Source organism: Schistocerca serialis, chromosome 7 (assembly GCF_023864345.2).
Source record: "Schistocerca serialis cubense isolate TAMUIC-IGC-003099 chromosome 7, iqSchSeri2.2, whole genome shotgun sequence".
Classification (NCBI taxonomy): Eukaryota; Metazoa; Arthropoda; class Insecta; order Orthoptera; family Acrididae; genus Schistocerca; species Schistocerca serialis.
Genome location: NC_064644.1, coordinates 189748654 through 189773306, shown reverse-complemented (window position 1 = coordinate 189773306; position 24653 = coordinate 189748654). Strand labels below are relative to the sequence as shown.

Below are 24653 nucleotides of genomic sequence, written 5' to 3'. Positions count from 1 at the left end.
GACGTGCAAAGACAAACTATCTCCAGCCTGAAAACAAAAAAAAAATAATTGTATAACTCAATTTTTTCGGCGAGGTAATTAAAACTTTATGACCACTTTTCGTAATATTATCTGTGCTATAGATAGTAGAGGCAATGCTCCTATCTCAGATTAAGCTCGAGATCCACGATTAATGAAGGAGTGAACGAGAGGTCAGACATATTCAGCGCACGAGCTGTTCCATATTCAGGTTCGCGTGGCACAGTATGCAGTGGCGAGGCCTGACCTCTGGTTCTCTGCTAGTGTACTGCTAACTGAACAACCTCGCTCCTGCGCTGAGGACGTTGTGTGATTTGTGCCGCAGTGACGGGGGAGCTGTCGCACGAGACGACGTCCGACGGCAACTCGGAGCACAACTCGTCGGGCGACGAGGACTCTCAGTTGCGCCTGCGCCTCAAGCGGAAGCTGCAGCGCAACCGCACCTCCTTCACCAACGAGCAGATCGACTCCCTCGAGAAAGGTACGTCTACGCGCCGCCTTGGGCTCTAATTGCAGCTTCTCTGCCACCACTCACGGCCTCTAAACACACCGATGAACTAAAACATTACGACCACCTACTCAATAGCGTGCTAGTCCACCTTTGAAATGCAGTACAGCAACGATTCTGCATGTCATGGATTCTACAAGCGCTTAGTAGGTTTCCGGAGCTATGCGGTACCAAATGTCTACGAACAGGTCACGCAATTACGGACCTGTGATTTGTGGGCACGCAGGTGATCGCACTCGATAGCGTACTAGATATCTTCCGTCGGGATCAGATCAAGCATCAACGTGATTGCACTCTGATCCTCTTCAAACCACTGTAGCGCCGTTCTGGCCTTGTGACACGGGCAGTTATCGTGCTGGAAGCTGTCTTCGTCGCCCGTGACGACATCAAGCATGAAAGGATCCGTGTGGCCCGAATAATGTTGATCTAGAATTGTAGAGCCTTCGTTTACATCCACAGGCTCCACAGAAGCCCGGGTGAATATCCCCCATAATTGACACTGTCCCCACCAGGCCGCGATCGTGGCATGTTGAATATTTCGAACAGCAGTTCGCTTGGTTGAGGGCCCGACACTACCATCGACCTGGTCTAACTATAAACGTCATTGATCCGACCAGACTACACATTTCAATTGCTCCATGGTCGAATGTCGATGTTTCCGTGCCCACTGCAAACGTAATTGGCGGTGCCGTTGGGTAAACATGGAAATACATGGGCATCAGCCGCTGCGAAGCCCCATGCTCAACAATGTGCTTTAACTGATGAGCTCCGAATACTTGTGGGTGCACCAGCATTGCAATCCGTCATCAGTTCTGCCACAGATCGCCATCTGTCCTGCTTCACAGAGTGGGGAAACTTCTCATTTCAATTTTTTGCCAAGAGCCTTGTCAGCTACTGATGGTTTCAATGTCCTTCATCCATTTTCCATTAGCACCCAAGACAGTAGCAAGCGAATAGTACGCCAGCTTCACGGTTACTGAAAAGCTTCTTCCAAGGTGCTAGGCCATAACAATAAGCTCTTTCTCCAAGTCGCTTACGTCAATGAATTTCTCCATTTGCGGTCCTAATCGCCGTGAGAATCAGTTCTATTCGTCTCAGCTCTACTTATACAGGGTGAGTCAGCTGCCCCTACCGATGTCTTTTTATGCAACCCGCATACCTCTGATCTTCATAAGCGACGTGCAAGATTTTCAAATGCTCTCTCTCGCAAGAAACAAACTACATAAAAAATGAACAGGGACCTTTTGTAGGAAATTTAATGTGGTTAATTTTTGTGTTAGGATGTATTTTGGCTGGAGTCCATGGTTTTCGAGTTAATCAAGAAAAGTGTACAAAAGTGGCCTTCAAACGCACCTCCAGCGCCGCACTCATCCCTCACCATCAGGATTTGTGATATGTTGTTAATGGGACTCCCTCCTACCACTGCACAAAAATATCTGCCGACACGAACTATCCCACATATTCGACCTTTTTTTTGGTCTCTATTGATTCCTCTATTACGCCACCAGCATAGTCGGCTACTTCGTTTACACTATTAATTTAAGGGTGCCGATGATGGTAATGAAAGAAAAACGACTTTTGTAAACGTTACGCTAAAAAACTAGTGACATTGACAACTTGATTCAAACTTAAATCTTAAAGCACAGCAGTTCGTAATCAGAAGGCCTGACGAATACAACGAAAGTTCATTTTATGCAGTTAAAATTCACAAAATAGATAAAACTTACTCAAAAGTCAATTTTACAATATGTAATTGTTCGACTAAGCCAGTGGCGTTATAAGGCCAGACAACGAAGAGCAAAGAAGATCGGATGTGTGAAATAATTAGCGCAGTCGCTAATTTTTCTACGGTGGTGGAAGCGAGTGCCATGAACAACATATTAGAAATCCAGGCCGGTGAGGGCTGAGTGGTGGAGTGGGGTGCGTTTCGAGGTCACTCTTGTAAGTTTTTCTTGAATAATTCTAAAACTACGGCCTCCTTCGAAAACGTACCCCAGTACAAAATTTAACTACATTAACTATCCTACAATAGAGTCCTGTTCATTTCCTCTGTAGGACTAATAGTTCGCGCGTAGTGAGCGAGAGAACATGAAAACCTCGCATGTGGTTCGCGAACGGCAGGTAATTATAACATTGCAGACTGCATAAAACGACATCGGTAGGGGCAACTGAATCACTCCGTATACTTACCTCACCGCGTCATGTACCCGCAACGCCATCAAGTGGCAGCCAGTCTTCTTGTGGGCTGTACAGACACTCATTTATAACGTGTAACCGGTTTTATTCAAGAGAACATCAGGTTACTCCACTAACAGAACAGTCTTCATAATAAATCATCACACAGTATTGCCCAATATCATGACTAAATAAGTCTGACTACTTTACTAACTGGTAACTTCAGAGCTAAATGGCTCTGAGCACGATGCGACTTAACTTCGGAGGTCATCAGTCGCCTAGAAGTTAGAACTAATTAAACCTAACTAACCTAAGGACATCACACACATCCATGCCTGAGGCAGGATTCGAACCTGCGACGTAGCGGTCGCTCGGCTCCAGACTGTAGCGCCTAGAACCGCACGGCCACTCCGTCCGGCTTTAGAGCTAAATTATAGAACGTAGAAGCATGTCGAGCATTGAGTGCAGGCAACTTGACATGCTGTGTACAATATACTAGACTGGAGACATCTCAGAACTGCAGTCGTAGTATAAGACGTGTATTTAGCAATAGATGAGCTTTAACTTCCAAGCCCGTGTACTGTTGTAGAGATGTACGGGCCTCACCATGCAGTACACAACGTATCTAGCCCGTAACAGTTTTCAGACCTTTCAAAGTAGGCATGAGCAGTGATAATATATTCTCGAGAAATAAAATCGACGAACTGCCATCATTTTACCAATTCAATTTTGGGCGCATTGTAGTGTCTCTGTGACGAGCTATTAGCACGTCCGTAGCGAGCCACTAAACGTTCATATCCCATCACAAAATAGTCCAGATAATTGTACACTCCTGGAAATTGAAATAAGAACACCGTGAATTCATTGTCTCAGGAAGGGGAAACTTTATTGACACATTCCTGGGGTCAGATACATGACATGATCACACTGACAGAACCACAGGCACATAGACACAGGCAACAGAGCATGCACAATGTCGGCACTAGTACAGTGTATATCCACCTTTCGCAGCAATGCAGGCTGCTATTCTCCCATGGAGACGATCGTAGAGATGCTGGATGTAGTCCTGTGGAACGGCTTGCCATGCCATTTCCACCTGGCGCCTCAGTGGACCAGCGTTCGTGCTGGACGTGCAGACCGCATGAGATGACGCTTCATCCAGTCCCAAACATGCTCAATGGGGGACAGATCCGCAGATCTTGCTGGCCAGGGTAGTTGACTTACACCTTCTAGAGCACGTTGGGTGGCACGGGATACATGCGGACGTGCATTGTCCTGTTGGAACAGCAAGTTCCCTTGGCGGTCTACGAATGATAGAACGATGGGTTCGATGACGGTTTGGATGTACCGTGCACTATTCAGTGTCCCCTCGACGATCACCAGTGGTGTACGGCCAGTGTAGGAGATCGCTCCCCACACCATGATGCCGGGTGTTGGCCCTGTGTGCCTCGGTCGTATGCAGTCCTGATTGTGGCGCTCACCTGCACGGCGCCAAACACGCATACGACCATCATTGGCACCAAGGCAGAAGCGACTCTCATCGCTGAAGACGACACGTCTCCATTCGTCTCTCCATTCACGCCTGTCGCGACACCACTGGAGGCGGGCTGCACGATGTTGGGGCGTGAGCGGAAGACGGCCTAACGGTGTGCGGGACCGTAGCCCAGCTTCATGGAGACGGTTGCGAATGGTCCTCGCCGATACCCCAAGAGCAACAGTGTCCCTAATTTGCTGGGAAGTGGCGGTGCGGTCCCCTACGGCACTGCGTAGGATCCTACGGTCTTGGCGTGCATCCGTGCGTCGCTGCGGTCCGGTCCCAGGTCGACGGGCACGTGCACCTTCCGCCGACCACTGGCGACAACATCGATGTACTGTGGAGACCTCACGCCCCACGTGGTGAGCAATTCGGCGGTACGTCCACCCGGCCTCCCGCATGCCCACTATACGCCCTCGCTCAAAGTCCGTCAACTGCACATACGGTTCACGTCCACGCTGTCGCGGCATGCTGCCAGTGTTAAAGACTGCGATAGAGCTCCGTATGCCACGGCAAACTGGCTGACACTGACGGCGGCGGTGCACAAACGCTGCGCAGCTAGCGCCATTCGACGGCCAACACCGCGGTTCCTGGTGTGTCCGCTGTGCCGTGCGTGTGATCATTGCTTGTACAGCCCTCTCGCAGTGTCCGGAGCAAGTATGGTGGGTCTGACACACCGGTGTCAATGTGTTCTTTTTTCCATTTCCAGGAGTGTATTCATGATGTGCCACAGCATAAACTTTGTTCATTAACGAGAATTCTGCAGTTGACGGCACTTGTGTGATGATAACGGATTGTAGGTGCTCGAATTTTGGCTTCAACCAATTTTAATCTCTGCATTTGTGCTTGACATCACCATATGTTAGTTAAAAGATGGCATCTCGGGCCTGTTACAATATCGTTGGCCGGAAAGGACGATTGCAGAAAAGTTGGCATACTTACTCGGCAATGAATAATGGTCTGACGTACTATTTCCACTTCAAAGTTGTTTTCTGTGTCTTATCAGCGGGGGGATTAAGGTCCTGTCGATTCTTGTACGACAGACGAATGAGAATATTATAGTCTGTTACGTGGAGGCAATGACCGATCAAGGACGTCGTTTTAATTTCTTATTTATTTACATAACAGTAATTAGTGTGATCAGTCGGTTCCTTAATTATTCATGACAAATTCATGACCCGTACATAATGTTTGACTACAAATATTTTAACAAATATCGTCTTTCATCTGTGTACTTAGCTAAGAAGAAGAGAAAATTTTAGCTTTTCACGTAAGTCGTAACTGTAATAACACATTCTTCATAATACTGGGCAGTGTACGCATTTTCCGAGAAACGCTTTTCCTCTCCGTGACTTATTTTTCAATTAAGACTGATACCTGGAATACATGAAACGATAAAAAATAAACCACGAAGCCAGACCCAGCAGCAACATTACTCAATGCAGGAAACTTCATTTTATGTACGTAGATATTCAAATTAACCGAGACACAATTAAATTCATTCAGTCCTTTGCAGCCATTTTATTTTTGAAAATAAAACATGTACCTTTTTCACATCGGTGTCACACGTGTTTTATTGTCATAATTATGATATCGCGTTTGAAAGCAGATACAATACCGCAACGCGATAACCCATAATAAATTAGCACGTTCGCTCCTCGCCGGTTTCGATTCTCGCCCGCACTCTAACGAATTGTAATGAAATGGGACCAAACGGGAAATTGATTTTAAAATTTCGAAGTTAATTCATTGCACAGAGTTTTGCTGCAACCGAAACTATACGCCGGTATTTCCTGAACCCCTGTGTTCAAAATTATGTCTTAGTAAACATTGGCAATAAAAATTCTGTATGCGTCTGATGAATGGTATAACAGAAACGTTACGCGTTAGTATTTCCTCGTATTGTAACCGTAAAATAAATTTTTTTGCACGAAAAATGTTAATAGGAACTAGACACTGGCACAAATCATACTTTTGACCTTAAAAAAAAAAGGAAAAACAAACTGTCACTAAAGCTCATTCCAGTCCACCGATTGGGAAACCAAAAACGGAGGAATAGGAGCAGTAAAAATAAGAGATTTTCATTTTCAAACGTAACTTCATTAAACTAGGTAATGGCGGGACATATGAATATAGTGTTTCAGAATATATTTTATGCACTTTGTGAGTTTATATTTTGGTTAACCTTTCATTTTGAGTCAACTGTTCCTTGCGATATGTTTATTGCGTGCCACTGAAAGGTTATTTTTGTCTATGGAAACAAGATTTCTTAAAGCTTACTTTTGTCTATGGAAAGAAGATTTTTTTTGTGCATTCACTTCCAGGCATGTGATTGAACAACACTAGTATATAGTGTGAAAGCGTTAAAAAAACTACCACAGATTGTTAGAAGGTAACGACGAAGAATATTGTCAAGTGGAAATTGTACAGCGTGCCCGAGAAAGCACCATACCTCGGAAATGAGCAGTCTCCAGTGACATCTATTTTTAAATAGCAGATGATCTTCTAAGTTCCGTGACCAACAACGCACGACCACATTAAAAACTACTTCAAAATGGAACGATTTTGACTGATTTTTATGGCTAAATTGTCTGACAATGAACTGAAGCCCCAAGCTGCAGCCTACCGTCCTTTGTTGACACAATTTCCAAATTCCATGTCTTGCTCATTATTGTTATTTTGTGACGAGGGGGAATGTGATTTTCTGATCGAAGAAAGTTCACCATATATCCAATAGCTGAAAGGAACCCGCCTTATGTTATAATATGGACTGGTTGTCATCACTGTAGCTGTTTGGACAGTATTTGTCTGAGGGGTACGTGAATGGAAATTCTTTTCCGGACATGTTGCAAATATGCTCAAGCCCTCAGCTCAATAGCGAGGGAACCATGTATTATGTGTGCTTACAGCAGGTCGGAAACCTAGTCCACTTTGCTATTCAGGTGCGTGATTTGATGAACAATTTCAAAGCTTCTGTACTGGGTGTGGTTCAGCAACATCTCCAGCCTCACTGAAACGGCCATCCAAAATATGGGTCATTATCAAGAAAAAACAACTTCCTACGGGGAATAATTAAGTCTCACGAGCCTCAACATTGGTACGAGGTTACTGAAGAATTGCGCAAATGTTATGAGAAAAACTTTCGAAGGATAGCTACAGACAAAGCTACGAAGACTTCATTGTACAAAATACTGTAATTAAAACCAACGTTTCGAACGTATTACAACGGTCTTTCCCTGAGGGAGGCCGTTGCAATGCGATCGGAATATTGGATTTGATTGTAGTATTTTATACAATGAAGCGGTGCAGTACTCAAAAGAATTTTAATCATGGTCACCACAGAGATGCTCCACAAGATGTCAAGGTTGACATGGAGCCGCATAAAGCTGTATGTGCACTACCTGACCAAAAGTATCTGAGCAGCTATTAGTGGGCATTAATATGCGTGTGCCCTCATCTTTGTAAGGGCTTCAGCTCTGCTGGGGACACTTCCAAAGATGTGTCTGGATGTCTGCGGAGGAATGGGAGCCCATTCTTCCTCAAGCGGAGGTACTGATGTTGGACGCTGGGGTCTGACGCGAAATCGATTTTCTCGTCCCAAAGGTTTTCCGTAGGGCCCAGGTCACGACTTAGGGCAAGTCAGTCCATTTCAGGACTGTTATTGAGCACAAACCATTGCCTCACATATACTGCTTTATGACAGGGTGCAAAGCATGCTGGCAGAAACAGTCATCGTCTCTGAAGTGTCCGAATTATTCTTCTAATGTACACAGTACACAATGATGTAACATGTATTCATATACCTACGCATTTACAGCTTTCTTAATGAGGGAACCACTTTCTAACAATGAAAAACACCACCGTACGGTACTACTAACTCCGCTGTACTTCATTGTTAGCACTACACATGATGGGAGGCAGGTAACGTTCTGCAGGCATTCGCCAAACCCTAACCCTTCCATCGGATTCCCGCAGGATGCAGGGTCATTCATCACTCCAAATTACTCGTTTCGAGTCATTCACTGTGCAATGGCGTCGCTCTTTACAGCAACTGAAGGTTAGCTTTCCACTGACTGCAGTAAAGTGTGTCATTTGAGGAGCTGTTCGAAAATGTAGACCATCGTTTTTGATTTCCTACGCACAGCCATTGTGCCAATTGGCCTACTGGCAGAATTTTGGTACTCAGGAGTGACTCCTACCGCTGATTTCATGTGACTTTTACCACCATCCTATACAATTCTCGACAGGCCCTGTCTGTCAGTGCCTTAGGTTTGACTTGTCTTGGTTTATCTGTTGTTGCTCCTTCGCGTTTACACTTCACGATCATTTTACCGAAAGTCGAATTCGGCAGCTTTACAATGGTTGAAATGTCCCCGATGGATTTGTTGCTCAGGTGACATCCAATGACTAGTCCACTTTCAAGGTCACTGATCCTTCAGCCGGCCGCTGTGGGCGAGCGGTTCTAGGCGCTTCAGTCTGGAACCGCGCGACCGCTACGGTCGCAGGTTCGAATCCTGCCTCGGGCATGGATGTGTGTGATGTCCTTAGGTTAGTTAGGTTTAAGTAGTTCTAAGTTCTAGGGGACTGATGACCTCAGATTTTAAGTCCCATACTGCTCAGAGCCATTTGAACCATTTTTGAATTGAGCCCTCCTGACTGACCCATTCTGATGATACTGTTTCTCATTTGATAACACAGTACTCTGTGGCTCCGTGTCCGTTTCTCGTGACATCTAGTGATCAGTTACAATTTACATACGGCTTTCCGGATACTTTTCATGAGACAAAAAAATGGTTCAAATGGCTCTGAGCACTATGCGACTTAACTTCTGAGGTCATCAGTCGCCTAGAACTTAGAACTAATTACACCTAACTAACCTAAGGACATCACACATATCCATGCCCGAGGCAGGATTCGAACCTGCGACCGTAGCGGTCGCGGGGTTCCAGACTGACGCGCCTAGAAGCGCTCGGCACACACGGCCGGCTTTCATGTGACAGTGTGCATGTAAGTTACAATATTACGACCTGGGAGTACGGATCTCAGACACACTGTATACACGTAGGTCATAGGCCATATGGATACATTTCTTCGGCGTAAGTTGTGGTGCCGCACTTTCCACATTTCTACTCTAGAGGATAGGCTTTTGCAGGGAATTGCGAAATTCGCGAGCCAGAGTTTTAAAAGGAAAGAAACTTGCGCCTCTGCTCACCAAATGCCGCGCGGGATTAGCCAAGCTGTCTGAGGCGCTGCAGTCATGGACTGTATGGCTGGTCCCGGCGGAGGTTCGAGTCCTCCCTCGGGCATGGGCGTGTGTGTTTGTCCTTAGGATAATTTAGGTTAAGTAGTGTGTAATGAATTCCTAAGGGACCAAACTGGTGAGGTCATCGGTCCCTAGACTTACGCACTATTTAAACTAAGTTATGCTGAGAACAACACACACACCCATGCCCGAGGGAGGACTCTAACCTCTGCCGGGAGGGGCCGCGCAGTCCGTGACATGGTGCCTCAAACCGCACAACCGCTCCGCTCGGCTGCTCACCAAAGTATCGTCATCCGTAGGGTATGGAAGAGTAAGAGGAGTTACGTTTAAGATACCTGACGTTAATATGGAGACACAGCGTTTCCGTTATATTTTCTCCTGTGTATTCTTACTTACTGAATGAGAAACAACTGCACGTATCCGCTCCTGTTTTCTACGAAAGATCCAACTTGCAGATATGGTTCAAATAGCTCTGATCACTATGGGACTTAACTGCTGAGGTCATCAGTCCCCTAGAACTTAGAACTACTTAAACCTAACTAACCTAAGGACATCACACACATCCTTGCCCGACAACTTGCAGATAGAGCAGAATCAAAAATGCGTGTGAAATGTTATGGGACTTAACTGCTAAGGTCATCAGTCCCTAAGCTTATACACCGTTTAACCTAAATTATGCTAAGGACAAACACTCACACCCATGCCCGAGGGAGGACTCGAACCTCCGCCGGGATCAGCCGCACAGTACATGACTGCAGCGCCTAAGACCACTCGGCTAATCCCGCGCGGCAGAGCAGAAACATTCACATACCTTGCGCGAAGATGCTTTCATTAAACTTCGTTTATTTGACGTAAAGCATGGGGTGGAAAATGTGGATTAGGAAGGTAATGTTCTCGTGAGAAGAGACAGTGCGGGTGTAAGTCTGCGTGTCTGGGACTAAGGCGCCCTGCAGTTGTCTCGGTAGAAGAGCGAGCACCGAGGCGATTAGGGCCGGAGGAATGAAAATCAAATTGAGAGACACGGGCCGCCTCCCCCTATCACGGTCGCCCGCAGCCGGCAGCCGGGGCAGATCTCGTTTAATTTCTTTGGCCCGGGGCGCCCTTAAAGAGAACTGCTGCGCCGGATGGCACGGCGGCCCGCCGAAGAACACAACGGGGAGCGCCGCGCGCCGGCAGCCGCCATCGATCGGCGTCGGTGGGCGCCGTGGCGGCGGCAGCGGCTGGCGCCCAAGACGCCACGCGTCGGCAAACATGGCGGCTCGCGAATCGCACCTGCCGGAAGACAGCGCCGCGCACTGGAGCGGCAAAGTCTGCAACTACTGCTGACGGCGCGCGAGTACCGTCCGCTAGCGCTGGGAATTCTCCACACAACACAGGCTGGCAGCACATGAAGTGTAGCCACTCTACCAGCAGACCTCGACCGTACAGCGTATCGCAACCAGACGTGAACAAATCTAACTCTTCAGTAACTGTTCAGCTGTCAAAATAAAGATTTCCACTGTTTCATAATACCCGTAACATTTTTACTGGCCGAAATACGAAAGCATTTACCCCGTCAGCCAAACATTTTCGAAACAGGCTTAGTAAAAAATAGAGAAACTATAGGATGGTGTTCTAAATATTATCGAGCTCAAGGACTGAAAATGGTGGTTGTGAAGATACTTGTTTAGAGAACAAGCCGGTGTAGAGGAGGGCAGCTGATGTACCAAATGTGATCGGTGTTATCACTGTAGGAAAAGAGCACTTTAGGGAGTGGGCGGTAGTACAAAGAAGCGAAACAAAGAATCAGGTGTTGCTTATTTTAAAGTAAGACGAGGTATCTTTCTTTCATTTTACTTCATGATTTTTTCGTGCTTCTTTAAATGTGTATGTACGAAAGGTTGAACGGAGACAGGCGGATGACGGGAGCTTGCCTCCCGAAACGTACAGCTGTGGAAAACAGTCTTCAAATTTGTGTGTTGTATGATAAATAACGATAACGGTTCTGATCGGCCGGCCGTTGTGGCCGAGCGGTTCTAGGCGCTTCAGTCTGGAACCGCGCGACCGCTACGGTAGCAGGTTCGAATCCTGACTCGGGCATGGATGTGTTTGATGTCCTTAGGTTAGTTAGGTTTAAGTAGTTCTCAGTTCTAGAGGACTGATGGTTCAAATGGCTCTGAGCACTATGGAACTTAAAATCTGAGGTCATCAGTCCCCTAGAACTTAGAACTACTTAAACCTAACTAACCTAAGGACATCACAGACATCCATGCCCCAGGCAGGATTCGAACCGTAGCAGTCGCTCGGTTGCGGACTGAAGCGCCTAGAACCGCTCGGCCACCGAGCCTGGCTTAGGGGACTGATGACCTCAGATGTTAAGTTCCATAGTGCTCAGAGCCATTTGAACCATTTGGTTAAGATCGTTGCCTTAATGGTTCATGTTTTCTATATACTCTTCCCCCAATTGAATACAACGCACAGAACGTTCATAAAAACCATGTGAAATTTCTAGAAAAGCCTTTCTTTGGGTAGTTGAAAAACTCGTGTTTCACATTGACTGAATGTCGGTTATGCTGCCAGAGCGTTGACACTTCATGTGAATTTGTGCATTTTGTAGTTTTGTGGTATGTTCGTATTTGTGACGCCAAATCTCCATACCCGTGGTGATTTTTTCTACACTCCTGGAAATGGAAAAAAGAACACATTGACACCGGTGTGTCAGACTCACCATACTTGCTCCGGACACTGCGAGAGGGCTGTACAAGCAATGATCACACGCACGGCACAGCGGACACACCAGGAACCGCGGTGTTGGCCGTCGAATGGCGCTAGCTGCGCAGCATTTGTGCACCGCCGCCGTCAGTGTCAGCCAGTTTGCCGTGGCATACGGAGCTCCATCGCAGTCTTTAACACTGGTAGCATGCCGCGACAGCGTGGACGTGAACCGTATGTGCAGTTGATGGACTTTGAGCGAGGGCGTATAGTGGGCATGCGGGAGGCCGGGTGGACGTACCGCCGAATTGCTCAACACGTGGGGCTTGAGGTCTCCACAGTACATCGATGTTGTCGCCAGTGGTCGGCGGAAGGTGCACGTGCCCGTCGACCTGGGACCGGACCGCAGCGACGCAAGGATGCACGCCAAGACCGTAGGAACCTACGCAGTGCCGTAGGGGACCGCACCGCCACTTCCCAGCAAATTAGGGACACTGTTGCTCCTGGGGTGTCGGCGAGGACCATTCGCAACCGTCTCCATGAAGCTGGGCTACGGTCCCGCACACCGTTAGGCCGTCTTCCGCTCACGCCCCAACATCGTGCAGCCCGCCTCCAGTGGTGTCGCGACAGGCGTGAATGGAGGGACGAATGGAGACGTGTCGTCTTCAGCGATGAGAATCGCTTCTGCCTTGGTGCCAATGATGGTCGTATGCGTGTTTGGCGCCGTGCAGGTGAGCGCCACAATCAGGACTGCATACGACCGAGGCACACAGGGCCAACACCCGGCATCATGGTGTGGGGAGCGATCTCCTACACTGGCCGTACACCACTGGTGATCGTCGAGGGGACACTGAATAGTGCACGGTACATCCAAACCGTCATCGAACCCATCGTTCTACCATTCCTAGACGGGCCAGGGAACTTGCTGTTCCAACAGGACAATGCACGTCCGCTTGTATCCCATCCCACCCAACGTGCTCTAGAAGGTGTAAGTCAACTACCCTGGCCAGCAAGATCTCCGGATCTGTCCCCCATTGAGCATGTTTGGGACTGGATGAAGCGTCGTCTCACGCGGTCTGCACGTCCAGCTCGAACGCTGGTCCATCTGAGGCGCCAGGTGGAAATAGCGTGGCAAGCCGTTCCACAGGACTACATCCACCATCTCTACGATCGTCTCCATGGGAGAATAGCAGCCTGCATTGCTGCGAAAGGTGGATATGCACTGTACTAGTGCCGACATTGTGCATGCTCTGTTGCCTGTGTCTATGTGCCTGTGGTTCTGTCAGTGTGATCATGTGATGTATCTGACCCCAGGAATGTGTCAATAAAGTTTCCCCTTCCTGGGACAATGAATTCACGGTGTTCTTATTTCAATTTCCAGGAGTGTAGAAAAGAAATGTCCGCGTGTTGAATTTCAGCCAAGTCACTGCAGGCGTTCACTCGTCGTTTTGTTCGAGAGTCATGGCGTGTGGGACAAACTTTGCAGATAGTTTGCTCTTGTTCTAAATATTCTGACGATGTGCTGAACACAAGATTTAGAGATGTTACTCCATTGCAATTTGTGAAACAGCAACATTGACACTCTATGGTCGCAGGTCAAATAAGTAATACTGCCTGGTCACAACCGACTGGTCGAATGCACATCAGTTGTTTACAGTACTTAGTTCAAACTGCCTCCGTAGTTACTGCGCTGACGACGCTTATACTCCAGGAATAAAGTCAGTCTCGGAAGTTCTTGTGCGGATGGTGTATTATTTACTTACTTAACGGCATTCCGAACTCATAAAAGGTGGAATACAATGACATTAGAGTGCTTCAGAAGGATTTACTCGATCCACAAGACTACATCTACATCTACATTTATATTCCGCAAGCCACCCAACGGTGTGTGGCGGAGGGCACTTTACGTGGCACTGTCATTACCTCCCTTTCATGTTCCAGTCGCGTATGGTTCGCGGGAAGAACGACTGTCTGAAAGCCTCCGTGCGCGCTCGAATCTCTCTAATTTTACATTCCTGATCTCCTCGGGAGGTATAAGTAGGGGGAAGCAATATATTCGATACCTCATCCAGAAATGCACCCTCTCGAAACCTGGACAGCAAGCTACACCGCGATGCAGAGCGCCTCTCTTGCAGAGTCTGCCACTTGAGTTCGTTAAACATCTCCGTAACGCTATCACGGTTACCAAATAACCCTGTGACGAAACGCGCCGCTCTTCTTTGGATCTTCTCTATCTCCTCCGTCAACCCGATCTGGTACGGATCCCACACTGATGAGCAATACTCAAGTATAGGTCGAACGAGTGTTTTGTAAGCCACCTCCTTTGTTGATGGACTACATTTTCTAAGGACTCTCCCAATGAATCTCAACCTGGTACCCGCCTTACCAACAATTAATTTTATATGATCATTCCACTTCAAATCGTTCCGCACGCATGCTCCCAGATATTTTACAGAAGTAACTGCTACCAGTGTTTGTTCCGCTATCATATAATCATACAATAAAGGATCCTTCTTTCTATGTATTCGCAATACATTACATTTGTCTATGTTAAGGGCCAGTTGCCACTCTCTGCACCAAGTGCCTATCCGCTGCAGATCTTCCTGCATTTCGCTACAATTTTCTAATGCTGCAACTTCTCTGTATACTACAGCATCATCCGCGAAAAGCCGCATGGAACTTCCGACACTATCTACTAGGTCATTTATATATATTGTGAAAAGCAATGGTCCCATAACACTCCCCTGTGGCACGCCAGAGGTTACTTTAACGTCTGTAGACGTCTCTCCATTGATAACAACATGCTGTGTTCTGTTTGCTAAAAACTCTTCAATCCAGCCACACAGCTGGTCTGATATTCCGTAGGCTCTTACTTTGTTTATCAGGCGACAGTGCGGAACTGTATCGAACGCCTTCCGGAAGTCAAGAAAAATAGCATCTACCTGGGAGCCTGTATCTAATATTTTCTGGGTCTCATGAACAAATAAAGCGAGTTGGGTCTCACACGATCGCTGTTTCCGGAATCCATGTTGATTCCTACATAGTAGATTCTGGGTTTCCAAAAACGACATGATACTCGAGCAAAAAACATGTTCTAAAATTCTACAACAGATCGACGTCAGAGATATAGGTCTATAGTTTTGCGCATCTGCTCGACGACCCTTCTTGAAGACTGGGACTACCTGTGGTCTTTTCCAATCATTTGGAACCATCCGTTCCTCTAGAGACTTGCGGTACACGGCTGTTAGAAGGGGGGCAAGTTCTTTCGCGTACTCTGTGTAGAATCGAATTGGTATCCCGTCAGGTCCAGTGGACTTTCCTCTGTTGAGTGATTCCAGTTGCTTTTCTATTCCTTGGACACTTATTTCGATGTCAGCCATTTTTTCGTTTGTGCGAGGATTTAGAGAAGGAACTGCAGTGCGGTCTTCCTCTGTGAAACAGCTTTGGAAAAAGGTGTTTAGTATTTCAGCTTTACGCGTGTCATCCTCTGTTTCAATGCCATCATCATACCGGAGTGTCTGGATATGCTGTTTCGAGCCACTTACTGATTTAACGTAAGACCAGAACTTCCTAGGATTTTCTGTCAAGTCGGTACATAGAATTTTACTTTCGAATTCACTGAACGCTTCACGCATAGCCCTCCTTACGCTAACTTTGACATCGTTTAGCTTCTGTTTGTCTGAGAGGTTATGGCTGTGTTTAAACTTTGAGTGAAGCTCTCTTTGCTTTCGCAGTAGTTTCCTAACTTTGTTGTTGTACCACGGTGGGTTTTTCCCGTCCCTCACAATTTTACTCGGCACGTACCTGTCTAAAACGCATTTTACGATTGCCTTGAACTTTTTCCATAAACACTCAACATTGTCAGTGTCGGAACAGAAATTTTCGTTTTGATCTGTTAGGTAGTCTGAAATATGCCTTCTATTACTCTTGCTAAACAGATAAACCTTCCTCCCTTTTTTTATATTCCTACTAACTTCCATATTTAGGGATGCTGCAACGGCCTTATGATCACTGATTCCCTGTTCTGTACATACAGAGTAGAAAAGTTCGGGTCTGTTTGTTATCAGTAGGTCCAAGATGTTATCTCCACGAGTCGGTTCTCTTCTACATGGATTAAGGGATGAATTTTAGTGCACAATAAACATCCAGAGAATTGTGAAACTCATAACATTTCTTCACGGCCGGCCGAAGTGGCCGCGCGGTTCTGGCGCTGCAGTCTGGAACCGCGAGACCGCTACGGTCGCAGGTTCGAATCCTGCCTCGGGCATGGATGTGTGTGATGTCCTTAGGTTAGTTAGGTTTAACTAGTTCTAAGTTCTAGATGACTAATGACCTCGGCAGTTGAGCCCCATAGTGCTCAGAGCCATTTGAACCATTTCTTCATGTCCGATTCTGGAGTTGCGTCATTCACAGCGTCGCCGTTAGCCTAGAGTTGTTATAATGGCAATCACACATGCCGAGCACTTCACAGAGCTGCATCCCCCCCTCCTCCTGCCCCCCCCCCCCAAACAAAATCTTGAGATAAGGCGACATTGGAGACAACTCGTCCAATGTGAGATCCGTACGGCCCTTGAACTGCAGGAGGCTCAGCGCCGTACTCTTGACGGAAGTCACTGTAACTGAGTAGCACGTTTCTAAACGGAAAACAGAACGCCTTTTGTCGCTGAGCCGTCGCTGTCCCAGTCCGATGCACATCATCGGATATGAGCGGGTGCTATAGCTGCAGCAAGCACTAGAACTGGCAACTTACAATTGGCACCAAGTAATCTTTTAGTTTTGACGCGTAAGTTAAAATCTGTAGCAGATTCCTGTCTCCATACACTTAGAAGCTGTAGTCTTGTTAAACTGGTTGTACTATTTGGAAACACCCCGTGCCCTGACTGTCAATATGAAATCTGACCACGCACTGTCACATTCACTTCTATTCCTGTGTAAACATCGCATAATGGTGCCGGAACTATGCTGTATGGGCACACATACACCTCATATTTACCACATTTGCCGTCTATTTTGCGAGACGTCTCACAAAATATCGAGTGGTCCTAAAAAAATGTCAGATTTTTCAAAAGACGTGCTGTTATTAATATCGCCAGTAGATAGATAATCATGGCCAATGGCCTTGCCGCTGTGGTACCTATCAGAAGTTAAGCTCTGTCGGGCTTGGCGAGCGTGCGGATGGGTGACCGTCTGGTCTGCGCTGTTGGCAAGCGGGGTGCACTCAGCCCTTCTAAGGCCAACTGAGAAGCTACTTGATGGGGAGGTAGCGGCTCCGGTCACGAAAACCGACAGCGGCAGGGAGCGCTGTGTTCTGACCATATGCCCCTCCATACCCGCAACCACTGGACGCCTGTGGGCAGAGGATGACACGGCAGCCGGTCGGCACGATTGTGCCTTCAAGGCCTCTTCGGGCGGAGTTTAGTTTACGCAGGTAATCATATAGGGAAATACTCTCTCTTGACATATGCCCTTACAATCGTGTAGATAGTCTTGTTCCTTAGGGCACCTGTGTCTAAAGGAAGTTGTGCATTGCCTGATTAAAAGTACCCAGACAGCTATTGTGGACGTTAAGAGGAGGTGCTTCCACCCTACGCCTTCATAACGGCGTGATACGTTCTGGGTACACTTTCAATGTCTGTTGAGAATGGCAGCCCATTGCATTGGGTTCAGGTCGGGATTCCGGGCAGACCACTCCATTTCAAAAATGGTTCAAATGGCTCTAAGCACTATGGGACTTAACATCTGAGGTCATGTCGCCTAGACTTAGAACTACGTAAACCTAGCTAACCTAAGGACATCACACACATCCATGCCCGAGGCAGGATTCGAACCTGCGACAGCAGCAGCAGCGCGGTCCTAATCTATTTCAGGAATGTTATTGCCCTAAAATATTGCTCACAGACGCTGTTTTATGACAGGGTGCACTGTCACGCTGATACAAAAAATCATCGCCTGCGAACTGTTCATCTAGTGTGGGCAGTATACGATGCTGTAGAAGTGTTCGTATCCTTCCACATTTAGCGTTTTCTTAAACGCAATAAGTGAGAGCACACTCTAACCATGAAAAACGTGCCCATACCATAACAGTACCTCCTCCATACTTCACTGGTGGCGCTACGCACGATGACAGGCAAAATTCTCCAGGCACTCGTCATACCCAAACTCTTCCTACGCATTTTCACAAGGTATAGATAGATTCAACAATCCAAATCACTTGTTTCCAGTCATCCACGGTACAGTGTCAAGCGCCGCTTAACACTGACTGTAGAAAAGTGTGGTTTATGAGGTGCTGTTCGAGCGTTGTACCCTTTTTTTTACCTCTCTACGGCTAGCTGGTCTGCTGATAGAACTTTGGAACTCACGGGTGATTCCCTTCGCTGATTTTGCGCGATTTTTTTTACAGTCATCCTTTGCAATGCTCGACGGTCCCTGACCATCAGTACTTGTCTGGTTTTTGTTTACTTCGGTTGTTCCTTCCCTTTTCCATTTCAGAACCACGTCGCCAAGAGTCTGTTTGGTCACCTTCTAAGGGTTGGAATGTCCTTGGAATCAGGCGACATCGCAAGAACCTCCCTCTCGCTAAACCTCCAGAAATGTATCAGTTTAGTCGGTGAGTCGATAGATGGTGGCATTAGGGGCGTACACTATAATGTAGCCGCGCTTTCCCATCTGAGTTTTGTGATAATTAAGCCAGTCCGTTCTTGAACTGACCTAGTGAGCCAACGTGTAGGAATTCTTCCTACCTGTTAGGTGGAGATGCTCTCGTAGCTTTATGTCCCCTTCCGGAGCCGCAGCGGCGCTGTCACATTCTGAAAGTGCAATACTACTGTTTTAGGTAATGTAGCGGGAAGAAGTTTTTTGGTGCAAATAACTTTTACACAGGACGCCATTATGGTGCGTTTATATAAGAACCGCCGTAAAATGAACTTGTTCATACTGATTATCAGCTAACTGTTAACCGGTACTGACTGGGTGTTGTGTGATGTCCTTAGGTTAGTTAGGTTTAAGTAGTTCTACGTTCTAGGGGACTGATGACCATAGATGTTAAGTCCCATAGTGCTCGGAGCCAGAGCCAGTTAACCGGTACGAGAGCGTGGTCTACTGCATGACTAGATCGAAGGGCGTCCTGTCGACGACCGCCTACTATGGCGCACACTCTTAAGTTGAGCGTACAATCGGTGTAGTTTGTATAAGATCGTATATCTTCGTTTTGCCAGAGTCATTCAATTATTTATTAATATCAACGTTTCATGGCATTGTAAAATTACTGAAAGATAGTGTTTATCCAGTCAAGAGCTCAGATGGAAACCCAGTTGTAAGCAAAGAAGGGAAAGCAGAAAGGTGGAAGGAGTATATAGAGGGTCTATACAAGGGCGATGTACTTGAGGACAATATTATGGAAATGGAAGAGGATGTAGATGAAGATGAAATGGGAGATATGATACTGAGTGAAGAGTTTGACAGAGCACTGAAAGACCGTAGTCGAAACAAGGCCCCCGGAGTAGACAATATTCCATTGGAACTACTGACGGCCGTGGGAGAGCCAGTCCTGACAAAACTCTATCATCTGGTGAGCAAGATGTACGAAACAGGCGAAATACCCTCAGATTTCAAGAAGAATATAATAATTCCAATCCCAAAGAAAGCAGGTGTTGACAGATGTGAAAATTACCGAACTATCAGCTTAATAAGTCACAGCTGCAAAAACCTAACACGAATTCTTTACAGACGAGTGGAAAAACTGGTAGAAGCCAACCTCGGGGAAGATCAGTTTGGATTCCGTAGAAACACTGGAACACGTGAGGCAATACTGACCTTACGACTTATCTTAGAAGAAAGATTAAGGAAAGGCAAACCTACGTTTCTAGCATTTGTAGACTTAGAGAACGCTTTTGACAATGTTGACTGGAATACTCTCTTTCAAATTCTAAAGGTGGCAGGGGTAAAATACAGGGAGCGAAAGGCTATTTACAATTTGTACAGAAACCAGATGGCAGTTATAAGAGTCGAGGGACATGAAAGGGAAGCAGTGGTTGGGAAGGGAGTAAGACAGGGTTGTAGCCTCTCCCCGATGTTGTTCAATCTGTATATTGAGCAAGCAGTAAAGGAAACAAAAGAAAAATTCGGAGTAGGTATTAAAATTCATGGAGAAGAAATAAAAACTTTGAGGTTCGCCGATGACATTGTAATTCTGTCGGAGACAGCAAAGGACTTGGAAGAGCAGTTCAATGGAATGGACAGTGTCTTGAAAGGAGGATATAAGATGAACATCAACAAAAGCAAAACAAGGATAATGGAATGTAGTCTAATTAAGTCGGGTGATGCTGAGGGAATTAGATTAGGAAATGAGGCACTTAAAGTAGTAAAGGAGTTTTGCTATTTGGGGAGCAAAATAACTGATGATGGTCGAAGTAGAGAGGATATAAAATGTAGGCTGGCAATGGCAAGGAAAGCGTTTCTGAAGAAGAGAAATTTGTTAACATCCAGTATAGATTTAAGTGTCAGGAAGTCATTTCTGAAAGTATTCGTATGGAGTGTAGCCATGTATGGAAGTGAAACATGGACGATAAATAGTTTGGACAAGAAGAGAATAGAAGCTTTCGAAATGTGGTGCTACAGAAGATTAGATGGGTAGATCACATAACTAATGAGGAAGTATTGAATAGGATTGGGGAGAAGAGAAGTTTGTGGCACAACTTGACCAGAAGAAGGGATCGGTTGGTAGGACATGTTCTGAGGCATCAAGGGATCACCAATTTAGTATTGGAGGGCATCGTGGAGGGTAAAAATCGTAGAGGGAGACCAAGAGATGAATACACTAAGCAGATTCAGAAGGATGTAGGTTGCAGTAGGTACTGGGAGATGAAAAAGCTTGCACAGGATAGAGTAGCATGGAGAGCTGCATCAAACCAGTCTCAGGACTGAAGACCACAACAACAACAACAACAGTGTTTATGACTCATGAACTACTTCTAATGTCTGAGTGGCAAAAGGCAACTTTTGCTAGCAAGTATTTACTAATAACAGTCCGCCTGCTTAGCTGGGTGGTAACGTGCTTACCTCCCATGCAGCGTACCCAGGTTCGATTCCCGCTCGTGGACTGGGTGTTGTGTTGTCCTCATCATCGTTTCATCCTCATCACTGGCACACAAGTCGCCCAATGTGGCGTCGACTGCAATAAGACTTACACTTGGCGGCCGAATTTCCCCGGATGAGGCCTCCCGGCCAACAATGCCATGCGCTCATTTCATTTCTATTTATGTCCGCCCCGGTACCTGAATGGTCAATGTGACAGAATGTCAATCCTAAGGGCCCCGGTTCGATTCCCGGCTGGGTCGGAGATTTTCTCCGCTCAGGGACTGGGTGTTGAGTTGTCCTAATCATCATCATTTCATCCCCATCGACGCGCAAGTCGCCGAAGTGGCGTCAAATCGAAAGACTTGCACCCAGCGAACTGTCTACCGGACGGGAGGCCCTAGTCCCAATTTCCACTAATTAATAACATCTACTTGATTCGCACCAGAATAAATGTACTTCCCCTATGTAACTCTTTGATGACGTCACGAGCGATTTCTGCATCGGCACCTCATTCCTCTGGCTCTGAAAGCGTCAGATGGCCAACCGCCTCTGCTAGTCAGCGTGAGAACCTACCGCGCGCTCCATACTCTGTACGTGCTGCAGCGCTGATACATTCACTTCACGTATGTGAAATAGCAAAAGTGGAAATAAAGTAAAGATGCGCTCCTATCCGCAAATAAGGGTTACCTTACAACATCCAAGTGACTAGTCTACGCCCGCAGTCAGTAAGCTCTCCAGACAGACCAGTTGTGCTGTTCTTGTTTCTCTGCTGACAACACACTACTCCCAGACTCCTATTATACTGCCGGGGCGGCCTCTCGTGACATCTAGCGTTCAGTTCCATACTATACAGCAGCGTCCGCATGCTTTTGGTCAGATATTGTCTCTCTTCATGTTCGTATTGGGATAAGAAATTCCAGTGTTCGCCTGAAAATCGAAAGACAAGTACTGAGAGACACATAAATTCCTTTTGCTTTTCGTGCAAATATCATGCCATTTAGTAAATACAAATGCGCCGCGCAGGATTAGCCGAGCGGTCGCGGCGAGTTCTCGGCGGCTTCTGCAGAATGTTCGTCTGACGATACGCAACAACGCCCTGTGAGCCTTTGACATGATCCAACGTGTGGCATACACCAACGTTCACATAGCGTCACGACTGCCCCATTTAGCGCAGATCCTACCAATACCGAAGCGTATTGTAGACCACCTCATGGCTGCCTTTGGTTACTATGTTAGTACTGGGATGTTATTTAAGATCAAATATGACACGTTAACGCTACAGTTCCGGAACGGTGGCCTCAACTTCACAAACGTGCGAAACAAAGCTCTGACGCTTTACATGCGAGCGATGATACGAAATTGGCAACAAAGAAAGCATACCATAACGTCAGCTCTGATAGAAGTACTTGTTCCGTCTTCGTACGAACCCCCTATTGCGGTGGGCAATATTTCGCCATCTCTTGCACACATTGCCTCATTTCTTGTTGGCCGGCCGGTGTGGCCGAGCGGTTCTAGGCACTGCAAGTTCGAATCCTGCCTTGGGCATGGATGTGTGTGATGTCCTTAGGTTAGTTAGGTTTAAGTAGTTCTAAGTTCTAGTGGACTGATGACCTCAGAAGTTAAGTCCCATAGTGCTCAGAGCCATTTGAACCATTTCTCATTTCTTGTTGATTACAGTTATGTTCGTCTGAAAGTACCTTCGACGAGAATACCCACGACTCGGGAGATCTATAGATGCTTGATGGATCACCATGGCCGCAACATAATGGAATTCAAATACCCGTCGAGAACGTGGAACCACATTTGGTGTGTAGTGCATACTCCATTGCCGGCCGCGGTAGCCGCGCGGTTCTAAGTGCTGCATTCCGGAACCACGGGTCTGCTACGGTCGCAGGTTCGAATTCTGCCTCGGGCATGGATGTGTGTGATGTCCTTAGGTTAGTTAGGTTTAAGTAGTTCTACGTTCTAGGGGACTGATGACCACAGATGTTAAGTCCCATAGTGCTCAGAGCCAATTGAACCATTTTTTTGCATACTCCATTACTGTCAACAGTAGCGAGATCGATGTGGTATATTCTTATAAACCGTAAACTTGTGACCAGGAGTCGATTACATACAATTCATATGGTCGATTCTCCTCTTTGCACAAACTGTGGACTGTTAGCAACGGAAGAACATGGATTAGCATGTGGCGCAGCGAGGGACGTCTGGATGCTGACGCGTCGAATACTGGCCTTCCTTCGGCGCACTAACTACACAGAAATCATATCGGATGTACTTTTTCTACCGGACAAGACCTTTTTTCCCAAACAAAAGACGTATGCGGTCAATTGGATCGCTGGACATGCGACGAAATATTTGTATTCGGCCGGCCGAAGTGGCCGTGCGGTTAAAGGCGCTGCAGTCTGGAACCGCAAGACCGCTACGGTCGCAGGTTCGAATCCTGCCTCGGACATGGATGTTTGTGATGTCCTTAGGTTAGTTAGGTTTAACTAGTTCTAAGTTCTAGGGGACTAATGACCTCAGCAGTTGAGTCCCATAGTGCTCAGAGCCATTTGAACCATTTGTATTCGTACGATATTAAGTCCGTGATGGATTATTGGATGTATTTACAAGAACAACACGAGCTCATACGGAGTCATACGAAATACAGGACTTACTTTTCCATTTTTTTAGGAAGTGTTTTTCACAATCCGCCCGACAGCTGGGGTGTCCCAGAACTGGGAAGACTCCTGCAGCAGAACGACTAGAGACAGTACTGCGCGGTTCAATTATATTGGCATATAGCACACTGAGAAGAAAACTGGCCCCTACCTGTCGGCGCCAGTTATGACTGCATTATGTTTACGTGAAAAAAAAAAAAACACACACAACGATGGTAAACACCGAAACCGCCTCAGATAATGGTCCTTCGAATGTTCGACGCAGGAGAAATAAATACCGCCCACACTGGCAGAAATGGTCAAGATTATATGGCTTTCTGCCAGGTTTATGATGCGACACCGCGTGCTGCAGGGATTGTGATACGGATGATAACTTCATTTTCACTCCCGCCCGTGACTAGGATTGTCATTTACTTTATTCCTGTAACAAAAAAAAGAAAAAAAAGAGGGCGGCCTTTGCGTTGATTTTATGGTTTCCAAATTGTTTTTGCTGTCTCGATACTTTTCTTATCCCTAGGACAGCACAATTGTACGAATAAAGATTGTTTGTTTACCCTGCCTTCCTGTTTCCCCCCCCCCCCCCCCCAAAAAAAAAAAGATGTGGTCGCGTTGTTGGAGCATAAAGCGGAGGAACCGCGTTTTTATTTTTATTTTATTTTTTCAGAAAAAAAAGATGGATAGGAAAAATATATATAAATAAAAGGTGGATAGAGCAAAAAAAAAAAG

General features: G+C 46.6%; 1 protein-coding gene across 1 annotated transcript in view; it reads left to right on the top strand.

Moving 5' to 3' along the window:
- The window catches only part of LOC126412353 (paired box protein Pax-6), a 258098-nt gene that overhangs the window by 175186 nt on the left and 58259 nt on the right, over positions 1 to 24653 (top strand). The window contains exon 4 of the mRNA XM_050081908.1: positions 344 to 499. Coding sequence (XP_049937865.1) covers positions 344 to 499 — 156 coding nt within the window. The remainder of the gene's footprint in view (positions 1 to 343; positions 500 to 24653) is intronic.